The sequence below is a fragment of the Podarcis raffonei genome, chromosome 7 (genome assembly GCF_027172205.1).
Source record: "Podarcis raffonei isolate rPodRaf1 chromosome 7, rPodRaf1.pri, whole genome shotgun sequence".
Classification (NCBI taxonomy): domain Eukaryota; kingdom Metazoa; phylum Chordata; class Lepidosauria; order Squamata; family Lacertidae; genus Podarcis; species Podarcis raffonei.
In genome coordinates this window covers 42,254,817-42,271,156 of record NC_070608.1, presented here as the reverse complement: position 1 = coordinate 42,271,156, position 16,340 = coordinate 42,254,817, and the positions used below count along the sequence as shown (strand labels likewise).

The window sequence follows — 16,340 nt, the reverse complement described above, 5'->3', positions numbered from 1 at the left end:
ACTTAGTAGCCATGGACTTTTTACTGTCAATCGGAAAAGAAAAATGGAAAACTTGGGGAAGTGATGGAATGAACTACTGAAGGAGCACATGGCGTAACACCCAATACACAGTTACATTTTGTTGCAGACCCACCTGTGCCTCTATATTTGTGACTGGCGGTCAAGTAATAGTGAAATAGCAGAAGTAGTCTGATCTTAGCAATGGACAGGGCTAGTTTCACAGGAAATCATAGGCCACAACAAGTTGTGGTGAGCCTCAGGCTCATACATTTTCCCTCTTTTACATGCCATAGGAAATGCAAAGAGTCTGCTTCCTTTTTAAAGTAATCACTGCTTCCGAGGATGTCCAAATTCATGGAACTGTAGTTTGTTCAAACTATCATTAGTGATAACAAGTTGTGATTATGCCAGTTTCCCATTACTTCTGAATTAGGACAGAAACCAGACTGTACATCTGTACAGATTCTGAGACACAGATGCATATATTAAGATTGCACAAGAGTATTTTAAAAAAAGATTCCAAGAAACAGTCCTGAAAATAGATGAGATCAAGATGTGCAATAAAACCAGCAGACCTTTTTTTAAAAAAACAGATCTCATAAGTATGCAGACAAATTGATCAGCTTTGCACTTTGGCAGTATTCCAACTTAATGAAAGAAATTCATTTTAAGAACTCCTGTGTTTCACTTCAATTATTTTACCCAAAGAATCTAGCAATTAAGACCTTAGCATGCCAATACTGTGTTTCTAATCTGTCCATTTAACTTCTAGATGAAATAATAAACTCTACGCATTTAAAATATCATGAAAATAATATCTTTAATATACAGTTATATATATACTTACAATACACCGTTGACATTTGTTCATATACATAGTAGGGTTATTTATTTGCTTCTGGTTTAAATAAATGTTCCTCACCCCAAAACCTGTAAAGAGATTATCAAACCGGCACATACTATCACAAACACATACTTAGTTTTAGCAATAGAATATATTTACCAAGCCGATAAATTGGGTTTTGTTTTGAAATTTGTTTATTTTTGGCATACATGGAACCCATTTGGAAATTGAATAGTTGAGCCCAGAAGCTAAAAATTTGCCTTTATCCTTTTATGTCTGATCAGCTTCTTGATTTAAGAATTAAAGGAATTCCATTTTTTTAAAAAAGCTCATTTGTTCTAGATATTATTGAGCCTTATGTGTTTCATTTATGCATGATGTATGCATGAAAAGGGTCTTTTACTACTTTGCTGTTATTGTTTATAGTCTCATCTTGTAGTGTTTCAACTATAAGGCAACTGCATGCTGAAATACTAACTTTACATTTCAGTTTCATAACTGACACACCTTAAATTTGTGGAAGTTAATGCTCATATTGCAACTGCCCCAGCACAATACTAGTAGTAGCGGTAGGAAAGGGAGTATCATTTTTTTTGGGGGGGAGCTGCATCCATCCCACTCTCACACCCTGCCACTTAAGAGGCAGCTTGTTCCTCATACTAAAAAGGTTCTCTTGCCACCTCTAGTTTCCCCGAGGCAGTACAAGTAATTAATCAGATGCAGGATTGTTTCTCCAAACCTCTTACGGGCTTTTGGGCTGACGTTAAGAAGTTTTCATGGCCCAGACTGCATCAGGTATGACTTACTACTGTTTTTCTCAATGCAACCTTTAAGAACCCACTTACAGTTGTGTATACTGGTAATGCAGATCAAGTGAGAGATGGAGCCACATCCATTCAGCAATTCTGTAAAGTGCCTAAGTCTGTTTGGCCAACACATCTCTCCACCTCCTACTGTATCGGAAAACAAACTGGATGCATTAATAACCTACAGGGAGGAAGAAGGGATGGAAAACTTTCCTTTCCTGAACGTCCTGAAGTTAACTTACCTTACAACCCAAACCACTGAATCGATCATTGTGTCTACTAATGAAACTGTTGCCATTATGAAATCTTATTATACAGCATTATATATACCATAGTCATAGACATATTTTGGGGACTTTGTTATAAATTTAGCTTTAAACCCCCCCCCCCAATTTAGTTGCCCACTTGGCTTTCAAAAGTGAATTTTCCTTATGCAATTAAGCAAACGTTCACTAAGACAAGTGTGGGAACCATTTGGCATTCTAGAAGTTGCTGGACGACAACTCCCATCATCTCTGGCATTTGCCCATGTTTGCTGGGGCTGTGGGCACTGTAGTTCAGCAACATCTGGAGGGCCAAAGTTCCCCACATCTGCCCTAAAGCTTTAGTTTTTGCCATTAGCAGTCTGATGCCACCCCTATGTACAATCCATTCTTACTTGGAAGAATGTTCCACAGACTTAAGCACAGCTGCTCCATCCCAAGTATGCACACAGGAGTCTTCCTGAACTTGATGGGCCTTATTTCCAAGTAAACAGACTTAGGGCTGCACTGTAAGCATCTTAAAGAAACTGAACACATTACACTGCACTATAGGATTAGCCGCACCAGAGCAACAGTTACAGGTATCTTATGGATGGCCTCAATACTCCCAGGCTGCCTCCTATTTAAAGGAAAACCTACTGAAATCCTGTTGTGAAAACAAGAACACCCATATATAAAGGACTATTATACAAGGTATTATTGTGATGCACATAAAGGGATTTTGCAGCAAGATGATTAAATACAAAACTATGTCCATCGCACTGCTCCGAAACAAAAAGCAGCCTCAATTCTGCTTTCAGCCAGCACTTTAGTTATTTATCAAACATGAATAGAACAGGGGCCATAATCAGTGGCACATGCCCTCCTAGCGTTCACTCATTACAAAGACCTGAGGAACAATATTATCATGCCTCTTTTATTGACCATTCCGGGTCGTTTTTCCTGGCAGATCAAGAGGAGCAGATGACTACAAAGGTTGCAAGGTTTCTAGCTGGGGCAATCAGAATAAGGTCCACTATTTGACGGCTGATTCAGGACCCTAAACTGTGTTTATATAATCAACTTTTTATTTGTTCTGTGTAAATCACTTTTTTTGTTGTTGCTATGGCCGATGGCTGACACAAATAAAGTTTCATTCATCATCATCAGGGGCTGTAAGATGGGATACTCCTTTTAATCATAATATATATGGGAGGCTGCACGATTAACTTTGAGGACTCAGTCATATGAGAGGTCCTTGTTACACCTCCCAGTCCTATGCTGCAATCTGCCAAGGAGCAGGCACTGTCCCGGCAAGAATGCTGCCTGCCAGCTTGGGTGCTTCCCCTTGCTCTGAATGCTATTTGCATGGCATCATGGAAAAATTCTATCTCTGATCCTGCAAGAAATAAGATCTATGAACATACTTTGGGAGTGAGGAGACACTGGAGTCCTTGTGTAAGTGGTCAGGGTTGAAAGGATTAGTATTGCTCCTTGGGTGGTGCACAAATGCTTAGGAATGCTCCCTCAGCCATTAATCTGCCAATAGACTAACATTGTTAAAAATATTTTACTGGGCGATGCTGGTGGGACAAATGAATTCTCAAAATGCTACAAGGCAACAACAATGATCTGTGGAAGCAAAGGCAGAGAACAGAATATGGGGAAAAAACCCAACAACATTCCAATGCAGAAATGAGAGTCACTACGAAGTCTGGGATAAAAGGACATGCAGAGTGTGTGTGCTACTAATCTCACCACTCTAAGTCAGGTGTGGGGAATGTTTGGCCCTCCAGATGATGCTGAACTACAACTCCATTGACCATGCTTGCTAGGGCTGCTGGAAGTTCAGCAACATTTGAAAGGTCACCAGTTTCCCACACCTGCTCTCACTAACTTCTTAAATATGATGCCCCAGAAGGCAATAAAAATTACAGCCAGACATGAAACAGAGTAAATTCAGTGTGCCATATAGCACTTACGAACTGAATGGATTTATTTGTAAATTAAATTAAGGTATGAGATTGTTAACTGCTTTGATGCCACACCAAGAGCAGAACCACAATCCTAAACACTTGTTATTGAAGTAAATCCTACTGTGTTCAATGAGGCCTACTCCTAGGAAACATGCATAAGATTATGGTAGGATTAAGGTTGCCCAAAGCACAGAATTGTTTTCCATTAAGAGAAAACTTGCTAGAAATTGGAAACGTTGCCTTCCCCCCCACCACATCCTGTAAACCCTTCACTATTAAAAGATTTTAACCATGTGGTGAGCGCTTGTCAAATCACAAGGGATTATACACTGAGGAGCTATCACAGGAACCCTTGCTGGAAGTACAAATAGGTTTCTGAAAACAGAAACAAAGATGCAACTGCAATTTAACTTCCAAACTGATAGGCCAAGGTTTGCTATATGATGCCAAACCACAATTAAAGTTTCTCAATAATGGTTTGACATGATTGTCTGAAGGAACCAAAAGAATGTTGGCTTGGCTTGGATGCTAAGAGAAGCTGAATCTAAGAGAAGTTGGATCTTAAGAAAGTTTTACACTTTTCTCTTTCCTTAGCAGCCCCCATATTGCTCAGAAGGGTCAATGATCCTCTAGAGCAGGCATGGCCAAACTTGGCCCTCCAGCTGTTTTGGGACTACAACTCCCATCATCCCTAGCTAACAGGACCAAGGGTCGGGGATGATGGGAATTGTAATCCCAAAACAGCTGGAGGGCCAAGTTTGGCCATGCCTGCACTAGAGAGTCTTTTCGTGGGGCACAGGAGGCTGCAAGGGGAGGAAGAGTCAAGAAACTCTCCTTCCATTAATTTCCTTACGTTAACTGATCTTACAACGGAAACCATTGGCCATGTTCACCCATAACACTAAACCATGGTGCTTATCAGTGCTTTTCTTCTAGAAAAGCTTATAGAAAAAAAGGTATTGGTAAAAAAGCACCAGTAAAAAAGCACCAGTAAGTAAGAAGGAACTATGGATAACACAACAAGTCAACATTAAGGGAAAATACAAGTAAGTCCTGGTGATATCATCTAGAGCCTTGGGCTCACTCCAGATTGTGCACATAGGGTTATCCCATGGTTTAGCATTCCATGTGAACTGGGCCACTGCAGTTAAAGTACAGGCTTTCCCCCATAGAATTTCTTCCTATACATATGCAGTCCAGTGCTGGACTTGGCCACTGAAGTGCTTGTAATCCTATGAGATGGGAGGGACGGGGACATTGCATCATGAGAATTCCTGGGATCATCACTGATTTCTCCTCACATGAGAATCCACCTAACTACACTAGTTACTCATGAATGGAGAAAGTACTTTTAATCAAGTCCCCAAAGTGTTTTGTTTTGGTTTTTTAAATCAAGCAGTCTCCCCCCTAATGGCAAGAACGTTCTTCAGCTTTCTCCCACAATTACAGCATGCAGTCTTCTGTAAGCTTCCTAAGTCATTTTTTTCCCAATGAACAAAGATAACTGAAGAAAAATTAATGAAAATATCACATTAAGGAAGACTGCATTAAGGATTGGATGGGGGGGGAGGTTTAAATACACACATGAAATCCTTTATCCTAGCTGTTTAACTCTTATGAATAAGCAATGGGATTATTAGTGTTGTGTTAAGACCTGGATTCTCTTCCTAAGACTTCGGTGTATTTGTTGTCTAGAATAATGAAAACAGGCTGGCTGGGTAAATACATCACACACCATGTGGGCCAAGTTTGCATTCTCCTCACCCCACTTTTTAAATAGTCAAATGCATTTCATAGATTAGGATCCTAAAACATCCACATATTATTTGAAGAATAATAGGGTAACCTCAACTATTCTACTTCCTCTAAACATTTTTTAATCATCATTTAATCAGCTTAATTTTGATTAAACTAGATTTAGTTTTGGGAAATGTGAACACGTTTAATTTAGGTTAGTGTTTAAGTTTCACTCTTTCCTAATTATGGTTTTTTTAAGAAACCTTAGAGAAGCAGCAGCAATACAAAGCATCTAGGATGAACCACTGAACTGCTGCATCTGTATCTTATTTCCTGAAAACTTGCACTCCAAGGCAGATCATTCTCACCTTGTGTGCATTTTACACCCAAGACAATGGGTGCACTGTTCTCTAACAGTTATTTGTACTAATGCAAGCCATCAAAATTTGCTCAGATTGAATGCAAAGTAGTTTCAATCACATTTTAAATCCAAATCTTTCTTTGTTTCTCTAATACAAAACATTTTCCAAAATAAATTCTGTAAAACAGCACATTTCAGAACAGCACATTTCTGCATTTCAGAACCCCTTTGCTCCCCAACACTGAAAGGAACCTGTGCTTATTCTCTCCCTTTCTGTATCTGTTATCTGCTATGCAAGAGAACTTGATTGGGTAAAAAAGAATACCTGCCTTGACTGCGACAGTTTCTAAGGGAAACAGTACGATGGTAAATCAAACTGGGGCCATTCTGAGAAGTAGATTGGTAGGGCTATGACTTCTAAACCGTTTGGGCTGAACTACCCCAAATCCTGCCCTTCCCACAAAGCTATATGAAAGACCAAGGCCTTCCTTCTCACTCTAGTGCTATTAGGTTGAAAATTATGCTGCGTTCATAGATCATTGCCCCTTTATAAATACATGTGTGTAGAAGCTGAATGTGTTTTTTGCTACCTCTCTTTTCCCCTCCTCGCCCTGTAAATTATAACTGAGCAGAAAGAGAGGCCACAGGTGGATAACAAGGCAGAAAGGAAAACAATGCATGTGTGAGCAGGGCAGTGACAGCTCACAAGAGATTTAAGAGCAGAGAATTACCGGTAAGTATTGCTCTCCTAAAGGCCAACAACTCTATAAAAACTAACCCTGTTTTCAACTAGACAGAGAAATAAGTGGTGAACTTGTATTGCCTTTTCAATGAGAAATCTGCACTCATCTGGAGGTGACGTGAAGCTACTAAATTCTTTGTCGGTTTTTTTTTTTTGCGGTTTGAATTTCCTACTGGAAGATGGATTCATTCAGAAAAGGGTTCTAATCACAACCCACATAAAAAAGGAATGCTATCCCAACAATTAGAACGAGTGGGAGAAGGACGCTAACCACTGGATAAATCAGAACTGAAGGCAAGGTATGCAGCCATCAGAATACAAAAAAAACCAAAAACCCCCAAGAGGAAATACATTTATTGGTAAACACACAAAAATCAAGGTGATTTGTGTGCTGTTCAGCTTTGCCTAATCAATAATAATAAATATAATGTCTTAATAGACTACACTGAGTACAAATTAAATTCCCTTTAAAGCCCACTGTTTAGCAGCTTCTGAATGTTCAGGGATGCACAAGGCACACCTCCCTGTTTCTACTATGTACAAAAGAGTCTGCTCACCACTCAGAATATCTGCATAGTAAGAATGTTTTTTTCCTGCTACGATATTTACATAAGAGCAACAGAGGATTTTAGTGCAAAAACAAAAACAAAAACGAGAGACTGTGTGTTAGCCCCGGTGCTTCTGGCACACCTCTCTCTGAGTTTTATTGCACCGGCTTTGTAGCACTACATTTTAGGTCGCCAGCCGTTAATGAACTGCAGTATTTTCTTAACCTGCAACTTGCTTAGCTTGAAGTCCTCCAAAAGGATCTCTTCATTGAGCTGAACAAGCAAGTTGCCGTCAATCTTCTCTGTAACGAAAAAGGATATGACATCCTCAGATAAACCTATAAACCTCAGAGATTTAGAAACTTCCTCTATTGAAAGTCCAGACAGATCCACAGGGGGCTGCCAAGGAGAGCCGTCGCCGCAGGACCTTGGTGCTAGCTGAAGGTGGAGGGGAGATGAGAAAGGATAAGGGATGGCAAAGATGTCTTGCATGCCCTTTTTGCCAAGGTACTGATCTTCAGAAAGGTCTGGCGAGCCTGCCTGCGGCTCTTCCTCCGCACCATCTATTCTGAAAGGCAGTGGACACAAGTCAAGGCTGGGCTTCTCATCTGCCGCTTTTGGTGCACGAGGGGGTAAGGCAGGGCACGAGAGAGATTGCGGTGTGCTACTGACTGCCAGGCTCTTCTCATCGGTGCACTCGAGAGAGTAACTCGCCGACTTTGGGCAAGTGGGCACTGCACAACCAGGTTCTGCTGCAGCTGGCAGGGTGTCCCCTACAGGAAATTCACTTCTATCCAAGTCAAATGTAAAAGTTGCTGGGCAGTTTCTCTTTGGTGTGCCAGGAGTCTTCTGTCTTGGATAACTGTAACTCCTGCTTGGGTCCAATAGAAATTCACCCCTGTTAAGGCCTTCAGCAGCTCCGGAACAATGATTTGGCCACGAAAGCCTGGAGGACAGAGCATCAGCAGAGGGGCTTCCAAAAGGCAGCAGGTTGCCAAAATCTTGTAGGTCAGCCTTCACTGTGCTGCACGGATAGCAAGCAACAGGAGCACTCTCGGAGGCAGACTCAGCTTCTCCTTCTGCAGCATTGCTTTTTTTTTTAAAGATAAGCAAAAAGATAATTACTTTGGTACTTGGTGGTCATGTGAGAAAGCTATTACTTTGTCTTACATTATGTCAAGATGGCAGTCAGTGTCTTTATACAATTTCCCTTCTGCAGGGAACTGTTTGCAGAACTGTTTGCACACCACAAATTCAAACACAGGAATTAGATTTGGGGAGCGACATGCAAAGCCAAACAACACCCTCATTCCCTGAAAAGCAGTTAACTGTACTGACAATTATTTTGTAATTTCTAAGCAAATTTGTTCACTTAAGTGGAGGGCACCACATTGATTAAGCTTGCTGCTATACACCAATGGGAAGTTTTTTAAAATCATTTTTCATAATGCCAGTAAAGCTTGCGAAGTTATCTAACATTGCGTGTTAGACTAAATGTATAGGGGGAAATAGGGTGGTAAACTGTGTACTCTGAACTGAAAGAATGAAATCTGGACTCTGCTAATTTGATAAAGAACAGATGTCTGGCCCCTGTACCTTAAACCTAGTAGGTAGAAGGATCTAGACAGATATGAGAGATAATTCTTATGTTCATTCTAAGGGACTGAACTTGCAAAACATGTGCTCTATGACAGTGCACTGTAGTGCTTCCTTTGACATTAATATCCAGTGCGTCACAATCCATAGTGTGCCCATCTACAGGTGGACCAATTTTCAAAGCACAGTGCAAAACTGCAGGGATTTCTTGTTACAGTAATTTGGATTTCCCTAGTGAGATGGGGGTTTTTTTTTTAAATGGCTGGAGTAATCCACTTCAGTGACTGTTCCCTTATACAGTGGTACCTCGGGTTACATACGCTTCAGGTTATAGACTCCGCTAACCCAGAAAGAGTGCTTCAGGTTAAGAAGTTTGCTTCAGGATGAGAACAGAAATCAGGCTCTGGCAGCGCGGCGGCAGCAGGAGGCCCCATTAGTTAAAGTGGTGCTTCAGGTTAAAAATAGTTTCAGGTTAAGTACGGACCTCCGGAACAAATTAAGTACTTAACCCGAGGTACCACTGTATATTAAGCTGTAAGGAAAACCCAAAGCTATCTATTAAGACAAATACCTTACCTATTAAATGTATAGTTATTACAGGGAAACTTTGCACAAGACTGTTTGAAGAAATATCTTGGAAGGATGCTCTTCACAGTTACTGTAAACATCCATGAACAAGAGAAGGCTGAGAGCCAGAAGTGTTCCGTACTTACATGTTGTGCAGCCCTGATGAATAGTACGAGAGTGTTGGACTAGGAGAACGAGTCTGCTGCCGTGCTGCCTTGTTTGCCCGCGGAGGAACAGATGGACTGGTGGATGTTGGCTTTGAATTTCGTGGAGGAACAGGAGGGGCATTCAGGAGTCTACATTCTTCTCTGACCTAGGAGGGAAATAAAACTTTATCATTCGGCAGAACTTTAGTATGTTCAAAGCACACTGCATAAGTAACCAGCAATCCGTACAGAAACCCTGTAAACAGTGCTTTTCTTCTAGGAAAAAGGTACTGTGTACCCTTGAGTACCCCCAGAAAAAAGCACTTACTACAGATGCAGAACAGAAGCTGTGAGAGAATGACTTGCTTAAGCCCACCTAGTGAGTACACTGGTCAAGCAAGATCTGGATTTCCTGGGCGACTTCCCAGCTCTTTTTCTTCACCCCCACATCACACCTGGTGTGCAAGAATTTAAGACAAGGCTTGAGAGTCCTGGCGGGTAACCTCATCGGAATCAGAGGTAGATGCATCAGCTCAGGACCCAGTTTTTTAAGGATCACAAAACAAGAGGAATAGGGGTGGTATTCATCCTGCAATGCCCACAAAGGTGGTTAAAAACAAGCAAACCCAGAGTACTGGAATACAACGTTATTGCCTTCTTAGTAGCAGATATGTATTCATTTAGAAAGCATAGCCTGTCTACTTATCTGTTGCCAGCAGAGGGCATATGGTAGCCACTGAAGGATTGCATGAGCTGGTACAGATGTTACTGGACCCAGCTTACTCTGGTCATCTGCCCATATACAAACAGTCTACCTATGTGAGCAAGAAACGTCTGAAGAGGAGACTAGAGTGAAGGAGAACCTCTTCTTCCATAAGGAGAAGCCATGCTAAAATATTAAAATATGCAACTACCCAGTAGGAAATGGGAAATCATTTAGAGTTGCTATCAGAAGAACAGAAAACTGCAAGCGTTTTAAAACTGGTGTTTTAAAAACCAGGCAAGACAGTCTGCACATTTCGGTTGTAACCACCCTTCAATGTTGTGATTGCAGGTTTTGTAACTGTAAGCTTTTTTAAAAAAACAACAACAAAGGTGCAAGATAGCATACTACAACAATGAAAGAATTTCTCCCTCTGTGAATACTAGCAGTGAATACAAGGCTTTGATTTTTAATGCTTATTTCAAGATATTACAATGTTTTATGTATCCAGAATGCAGCACTATACCTGCCATTGTGCAAGCAGCTATGCATCATCGTCATCAATTTATTAATCACCTTCTACACATCAAGGTGATGTACAATTAAAACACCAAAACAGAGCTTAAAACACAAAAAGCAGAGATAGTAAAACTAAAACAATACAAAGTGGACACTCCTGGCAAAGACCAATTTATCCCAGCTGTGGCAAAGCATCAGAATAATAGGGGTGACAGGTGTGGGTACAGAGGTACTAGCTGTACAGTGGTCAAGGCAATGCTGTGTCAACTGAGTAGAAGTGAGGGGCCAGAGGATAGCACTTTGATGGCCTCCATGTGAGGAGCTCATTTTTAGAGAGGCCTTCAATTCAGCCATAGCACCAACAAGCTTTCAGTGTTGCCCCCTAGATTACAATAAATTAATTAAATTCTGACTGGAGCATCAGTATAGTATGCAGAGCAATAATAACGCTTTTATAAAGCGCAATAAAACGTTGTCTACATATTCAGTGTGAAGAAGCAGCTCAGTCCTAGAGAGAACTTCAACCCAGAAGTTCCTGTACCAAGAAAGGCTCCATAGGGCACTGTTTTGAAGCTTTAAGAGTAAAAAATGTATGCTCAGCAGTAACAAATGAAGCAAACATGCTCTGTAAATATTGTGCCAGGAATAAACAAGAGTCTTACTTACTCACTGCATTAAACCAAATATATAGAGAAATGCCTTTACCTTCAGAAACATGTATGTTTTTAGCGTGCGACTACCAAGTGGTGTTCATTAAACCAAGGCATATTTAAATAACTTCTAAAGTTAGACTAACAATATGCTACAACACCATGGCTATATAATTCAGGAAAATATTTTTGATGTGTCTAAGAGTTTCTACATGCCTAATGGATTTTGAGAGTGTGGAGGATAGCTAAATGAAAATGCCTACCCCGTGTCCTGCAGCTGTACAAAAGGCAAATTCCATGTCAGGTATAATTAGGAAAGGGATTGAAAACAGAAACGTCATCAATGTAATGGCAAATTTATTGTGTGGCCACACCTGGAATACTGTGTACAGTTCTGGTTGTCACTTCTCAAAAAGGATATTGTAGAGCTGGAAAAATATGATGAAAAGGCAACTCGAATGACTGCGGGGCTGGAACAACTGCCCTATGAGGAAAGGCTATAACATTTGTGGCTTTTAAGTTTTGAAAAAAGGCAAGTCGGAAGGGACATGAGAGAGGGAGATAAAATGGTATGGGAAAAGTGGGTAGAGAAAAAGGTTTCTCTCCTCATATTAAAAACTGGAGCCAACCAATGACACCAAATGGTGGGAGATTCAGGATAGGATACAGGTATCAATGGCTGCAAGTCGTGATGGTTATATATTAGTTCCAGCATCAGAGGGAGCATACTGGGGAACAACACTGGGAAAAAGCCATTGTTCTCATGACCTGCCTGCTGCCTTCCTACAGGCATAGGTTATTCCGTGTGGGAAGCAGGATGTAGGCCTAGATGGGCTTAGGGTCTGATCCAGACCTAGTTTTGGACTAGTTTTCTGTTCTTACTTTCACCTCAGTTTTGTAGCATTTTCCATACTTTTAAAAATCTGTCTGATGAGAGTCAATGTTGGAATAAAAAACCACATGCACGTACGCTGCCAAAGAAGAGTCTCCAGTGACCCTTAACTCCTTAAAACCATTGTCTATCTCTATGCCATATTTTATTTAATTCCACCATTTTATTGATTTCTACTGCTGATTTTTCCATTCAGGGCATATTATTTTTTGACCCATACACCAGACATATGCTCAGCTCTAATGCAATTTTAATCATACTGTTCCTTGATGCAAAGTATTACATGGAATACTTACGGTTTGCAACGTAGAGACCCCTTTAAAAAAAGCCCCCAAAAAACCTGCCTGTTCAATTTGCTAAGTCAATTTCCATCACTCAAGTGTTTCTCCATTTTTCTTCTTCCCCAGGAGCATTAAGCAGGTTCCAAGCTGGTAACCTTTTGTTCTTGGGAGGACATATTCATTCAGCATTGAGTTTCATCTTACCCATTAAAAATGGCAAAAATTCTTTGCATAGCAAAAAAACATTTCTCCATTCAATTTTACATGTGAAGTTGCACAATGCACAGAAAAATGCATGCTCTACAGGGAAACATTTTAATTGGATGCAATAAAATCCTGTTCTCAAATGTGGTTTACTTCCAAACCAATCTAGAAAAGTGCAAACTCTAGAGGGGGGAAAATGAACACCAAGGCTGCTATCCTATACCCATCTTTGTGAGTAAGACCCACTGAGCTCAGCGAGGTATACTTTTAAGTAGATATATACAGGATTGTACTTAAGCCTTCAAGAACTATGAAATGGGTATGGGCTAATTGAGGAAATAATTCTTTCTGCAGAAGATCTGGGGGATCCCAAAGCATCTGAATTCACAATTATGACAGTAGGACTTGCAATCCTGGGTCAGGAAATCAAGTTCACCCCATTATCCAGATCAACACTTTTAAGTTTATGATCTGGACCTACCATCACCCATCTTTATTAGAAAAAAGAAAGACCATGACTTACTGCTTCTGATTTAGGAGGCACAGGTGGTGGAGGTAGGGAAACTTCTGGAGATTTTGATGTTACTGTTATAGGCCCAGGTGCTGGAAGAGAAGAATTGCCACACTTGGACCGGAAAGAACTCCTATAGCTGTCACATTTGTTCTTCTCACTTTGTGAGCGAGTGAAAGGCTGATCATTCATTTTCCCACCCCCCTGGTCCAGCCACAGTTCCTCATAAGGAAGTTCCGGTTTGGTAGGTAAACACAATGATTCTTCACAAACTTCAGGGAACAGGTAGTCGCTGCTGCCATCGCCAGAGTCCTGGCACTGCAGGGCATCATGGGAGAATAAAGCCCACTCATTGCACAAGTCCCTGCAGCCGTGAAGGTTCACCTCACTATTTCCATGGAGGTTGTTTCCATAAACACAAACTGAGAGGCGGTGGAAGGATTGCGTCAACTCGTCCCGAGCGTAGCTAAGAGAGTTTGGCATGTGGTTGTGGCTGTGGGGCCGGGCTTTCTGCGGACTTTTGCACTCTTCATTCCAGTCGGCTTTCACATCTCTCACGCCACGGGAATACTCGTCGATGTCAAACTGCTCTTGGCAGAGACTGAACCAGTGCTTGACAAAGGCTTCGTGACCCACCTCCCCTTTCACAAGGCTTTCGGGGAGCGTGAACTTTGGAAGAGCCAAATGCAAAGGGAAGTGCATGGGAATGATTTTGTTGCCGTGCAGCGCACAGCAAACCACCACAGTCTTGGTCTGAATGTTGACAAACTTGTAGCGGTGCCCCTCGCGGACAAAATGCAGGTCGTAAGGGTTTCGCGGCGGAGAGCTGGGCACAGTCACGTTCACGGGCAGCCGCGTCTTCTCCACGATGTTGCGAATGGTGTGTTCGCCCTCCTGCATCTGCAGCTCCAGGGGGCTGCGCGTGCTGAAGCGGCCCTTGCACTGGAAAGGAAGGCTGATGCTCTCGTTGGTCCTGTGGTTCATGCAGATCAGGCACGGCATCTTGCCTCTGCCCAGCTTGCTGATGGAATTGAGCTTCCCGATTTTCTTGAAGATGGTGTTGAGCCGTGACTTCTCCTTGGAAGATTTTGCATAGAGGATTTCCGCTTGCCCCATTAACGTCAGCTCGTCTCCCGTGCAGAGGGTGATGTTGTAAAGCTCGGTGTCTTCGTTGCATTCGCCCGAAGCCACCTGTAGCACAGAAAATTTAAGAGATGCCCAGATAAGTCATTTCAAACACGAAGCATAAAAGCAACAGCTGCAGAAACAACAAATTAAAAATTATTGAAACTGCAGATAAGGGATCAACATTTATTTAAAATGTCTTATTTAAATTTCCTCTACAACCAACCTCATTTCTTTACTGAATATGAAATTCTATGAATCCATATGTACACAGGCAATTCTGACATATCCTGAAAAAAATTATGCCCCAGCCAAAGAATAAAAACAATGTGATTAATGTAGGGAAACCAAACATTTGAACCGAGTAAGACCACCCCCCGCAAAGCCTTGCAAATTAGGATTGAGTCACTCTGACTTTGCTGAATTTTTCATCCCACTCCCATAACTAGGGAATGGCAGTGTGGCAGCTGCCAGCTGCATTCTCTCTTTTCTGGCTTAAGGCAGCCTCTATAGTTCTGCCGTGGATCTGTGCTTCAAGGACATAATGGAGTACTACAATGGTTGAATACTCGTGTGTGTGTGTGTGTGTGTAGGAGGTTAAAACATGAAGTGTGTGTGCAGGAGGTTAAAACAAGTGCTATCAGTGAAGATGACAGAGAGTTGGGCTACAAATGCTAGTGTTTCCTAAGCCCAGGAAACAATCAAATTCTATTGTTGTAGGAAAGGTGACAGGTAGAGCTTACTACTTGGACTGATCATGGCCTGGAGGAATTGCAGCTTATCCCAAGGCAAGTAGCCAAGTGGTAAGCTACACAGCTGAACCAAGAGTTACAGAGAATCAGGAGTGAGCTATACTGAATGCACAAGTTAGGTTGCAGAGCCTGCCCCCCATGATGAAACTTTGCAATTTCATAGAAAGATTGCCACTTTTCTGGTCTACACTCTTATTTAAGAGTGTAAGAGGCAAGCTTCTTCAGCTGGATGCGGGGAAGGCTCAGCCTTGGGTGTATATTTGTACTGTGTGGTGTAGTGGCTAAAGCACTGGACTGTGACCTGGGAGGCCAGGGTTCAAATCCTCATGCAGCCATGAAGATCACAGGGCAACCTTGAGCCAGTCACTGTCTCTCAGTCTATCCTACTCCACAGAGTTGTTGTGAAGATAGAATGGGGAGTGGAAGAACCATATTTTTGTATGCCACCTTGACTCCTTGGAGGAAGGATGGGTTATAAATATAATAATAAATAGGGAATTTTTTTCAAAAAATGTTTTAAATTTAATTTGTTTTTCTCAATTGCTTTTTAAATCTGTTCTTATTGTATGATTGGAAATCACCCTGAGACTTATATGGAAGGAGATTCATAAATTTAAAAATAAGAAATAAATATAAGCTAACAAATAAGAAATGGAATGGAGCTAGTAATGGCTAGGGCTCCAAGAGCATGGCATGTGAGAAAGCATCACATTTCCACACATAAACAGAGTACCGCCTAAAATCGTCGGCTCTTTTACACCATATACATTTTTGTTACTGAGTTAAGTGTAAACTGAGATCCCAATCTGATGATCAGCCTAAGAACCACTCCTTCCAGTCACACTGGAAATTGCACAAATGGAATGCAGAAGGAATAGAACAAACCCATCAGACGTGTTCGGGCATCCACTATATTCATGTAATTCAAAATAATAATATTAATTGCATCCACACAAACTAAACAAATGGGCTACAGATTTTTAGCTCTTGATACATTCTCCAGTCCTTTCTCAACCCTTTCCTATTTACTGAGGCCATTGTTCCTTAGTGAGCAAAAATATTGAGTTCGCAATACCTCCCACAAACACATTGCCAGAGTTAAGAAATCACAAATAACTTATACTTTTCCCAATAGGAA

General features: G+C 41.3%; 1 protein-coding gene across 3 annotated transcripts in view; it reads right to left on the bottom strand.

Annotated features, from left to right (window-relative positions):
• Positions 1-4,855: 4,855 nt before the first annotated feature.
• Positions 4,856-16,340, bottom strand: part of GAREM1 (GRB2 associated regulator of MAPK1 subtype 1) — a 77,838-nt gene continuing 66,353 nt past the window's right edge. For all 3 annotated transcript variants that reach the window (XM_053396278.1, XM_053396277.1, XM_053396279.1), the window contains 3 exons: positions 13,338-14,516; positions 9,566-9,732; positions 4,856-8,346 (listed from right to left, as the gene is read on the bottom strand). In XM_053396278.1, coding sequence (XP_053252253.1) covers positions 7,434-8,346; positions 9,566-9,732; positions 13,338-14,516 — 2,259 coding nt within the window. In that variant the 3' untranslated portion in view covers positions 4,856-7,433. The remainder of the gene's footprint in view (positions 8,347-9,565; positions 9,733-13,337; positions 14,517-16,340) is intronic.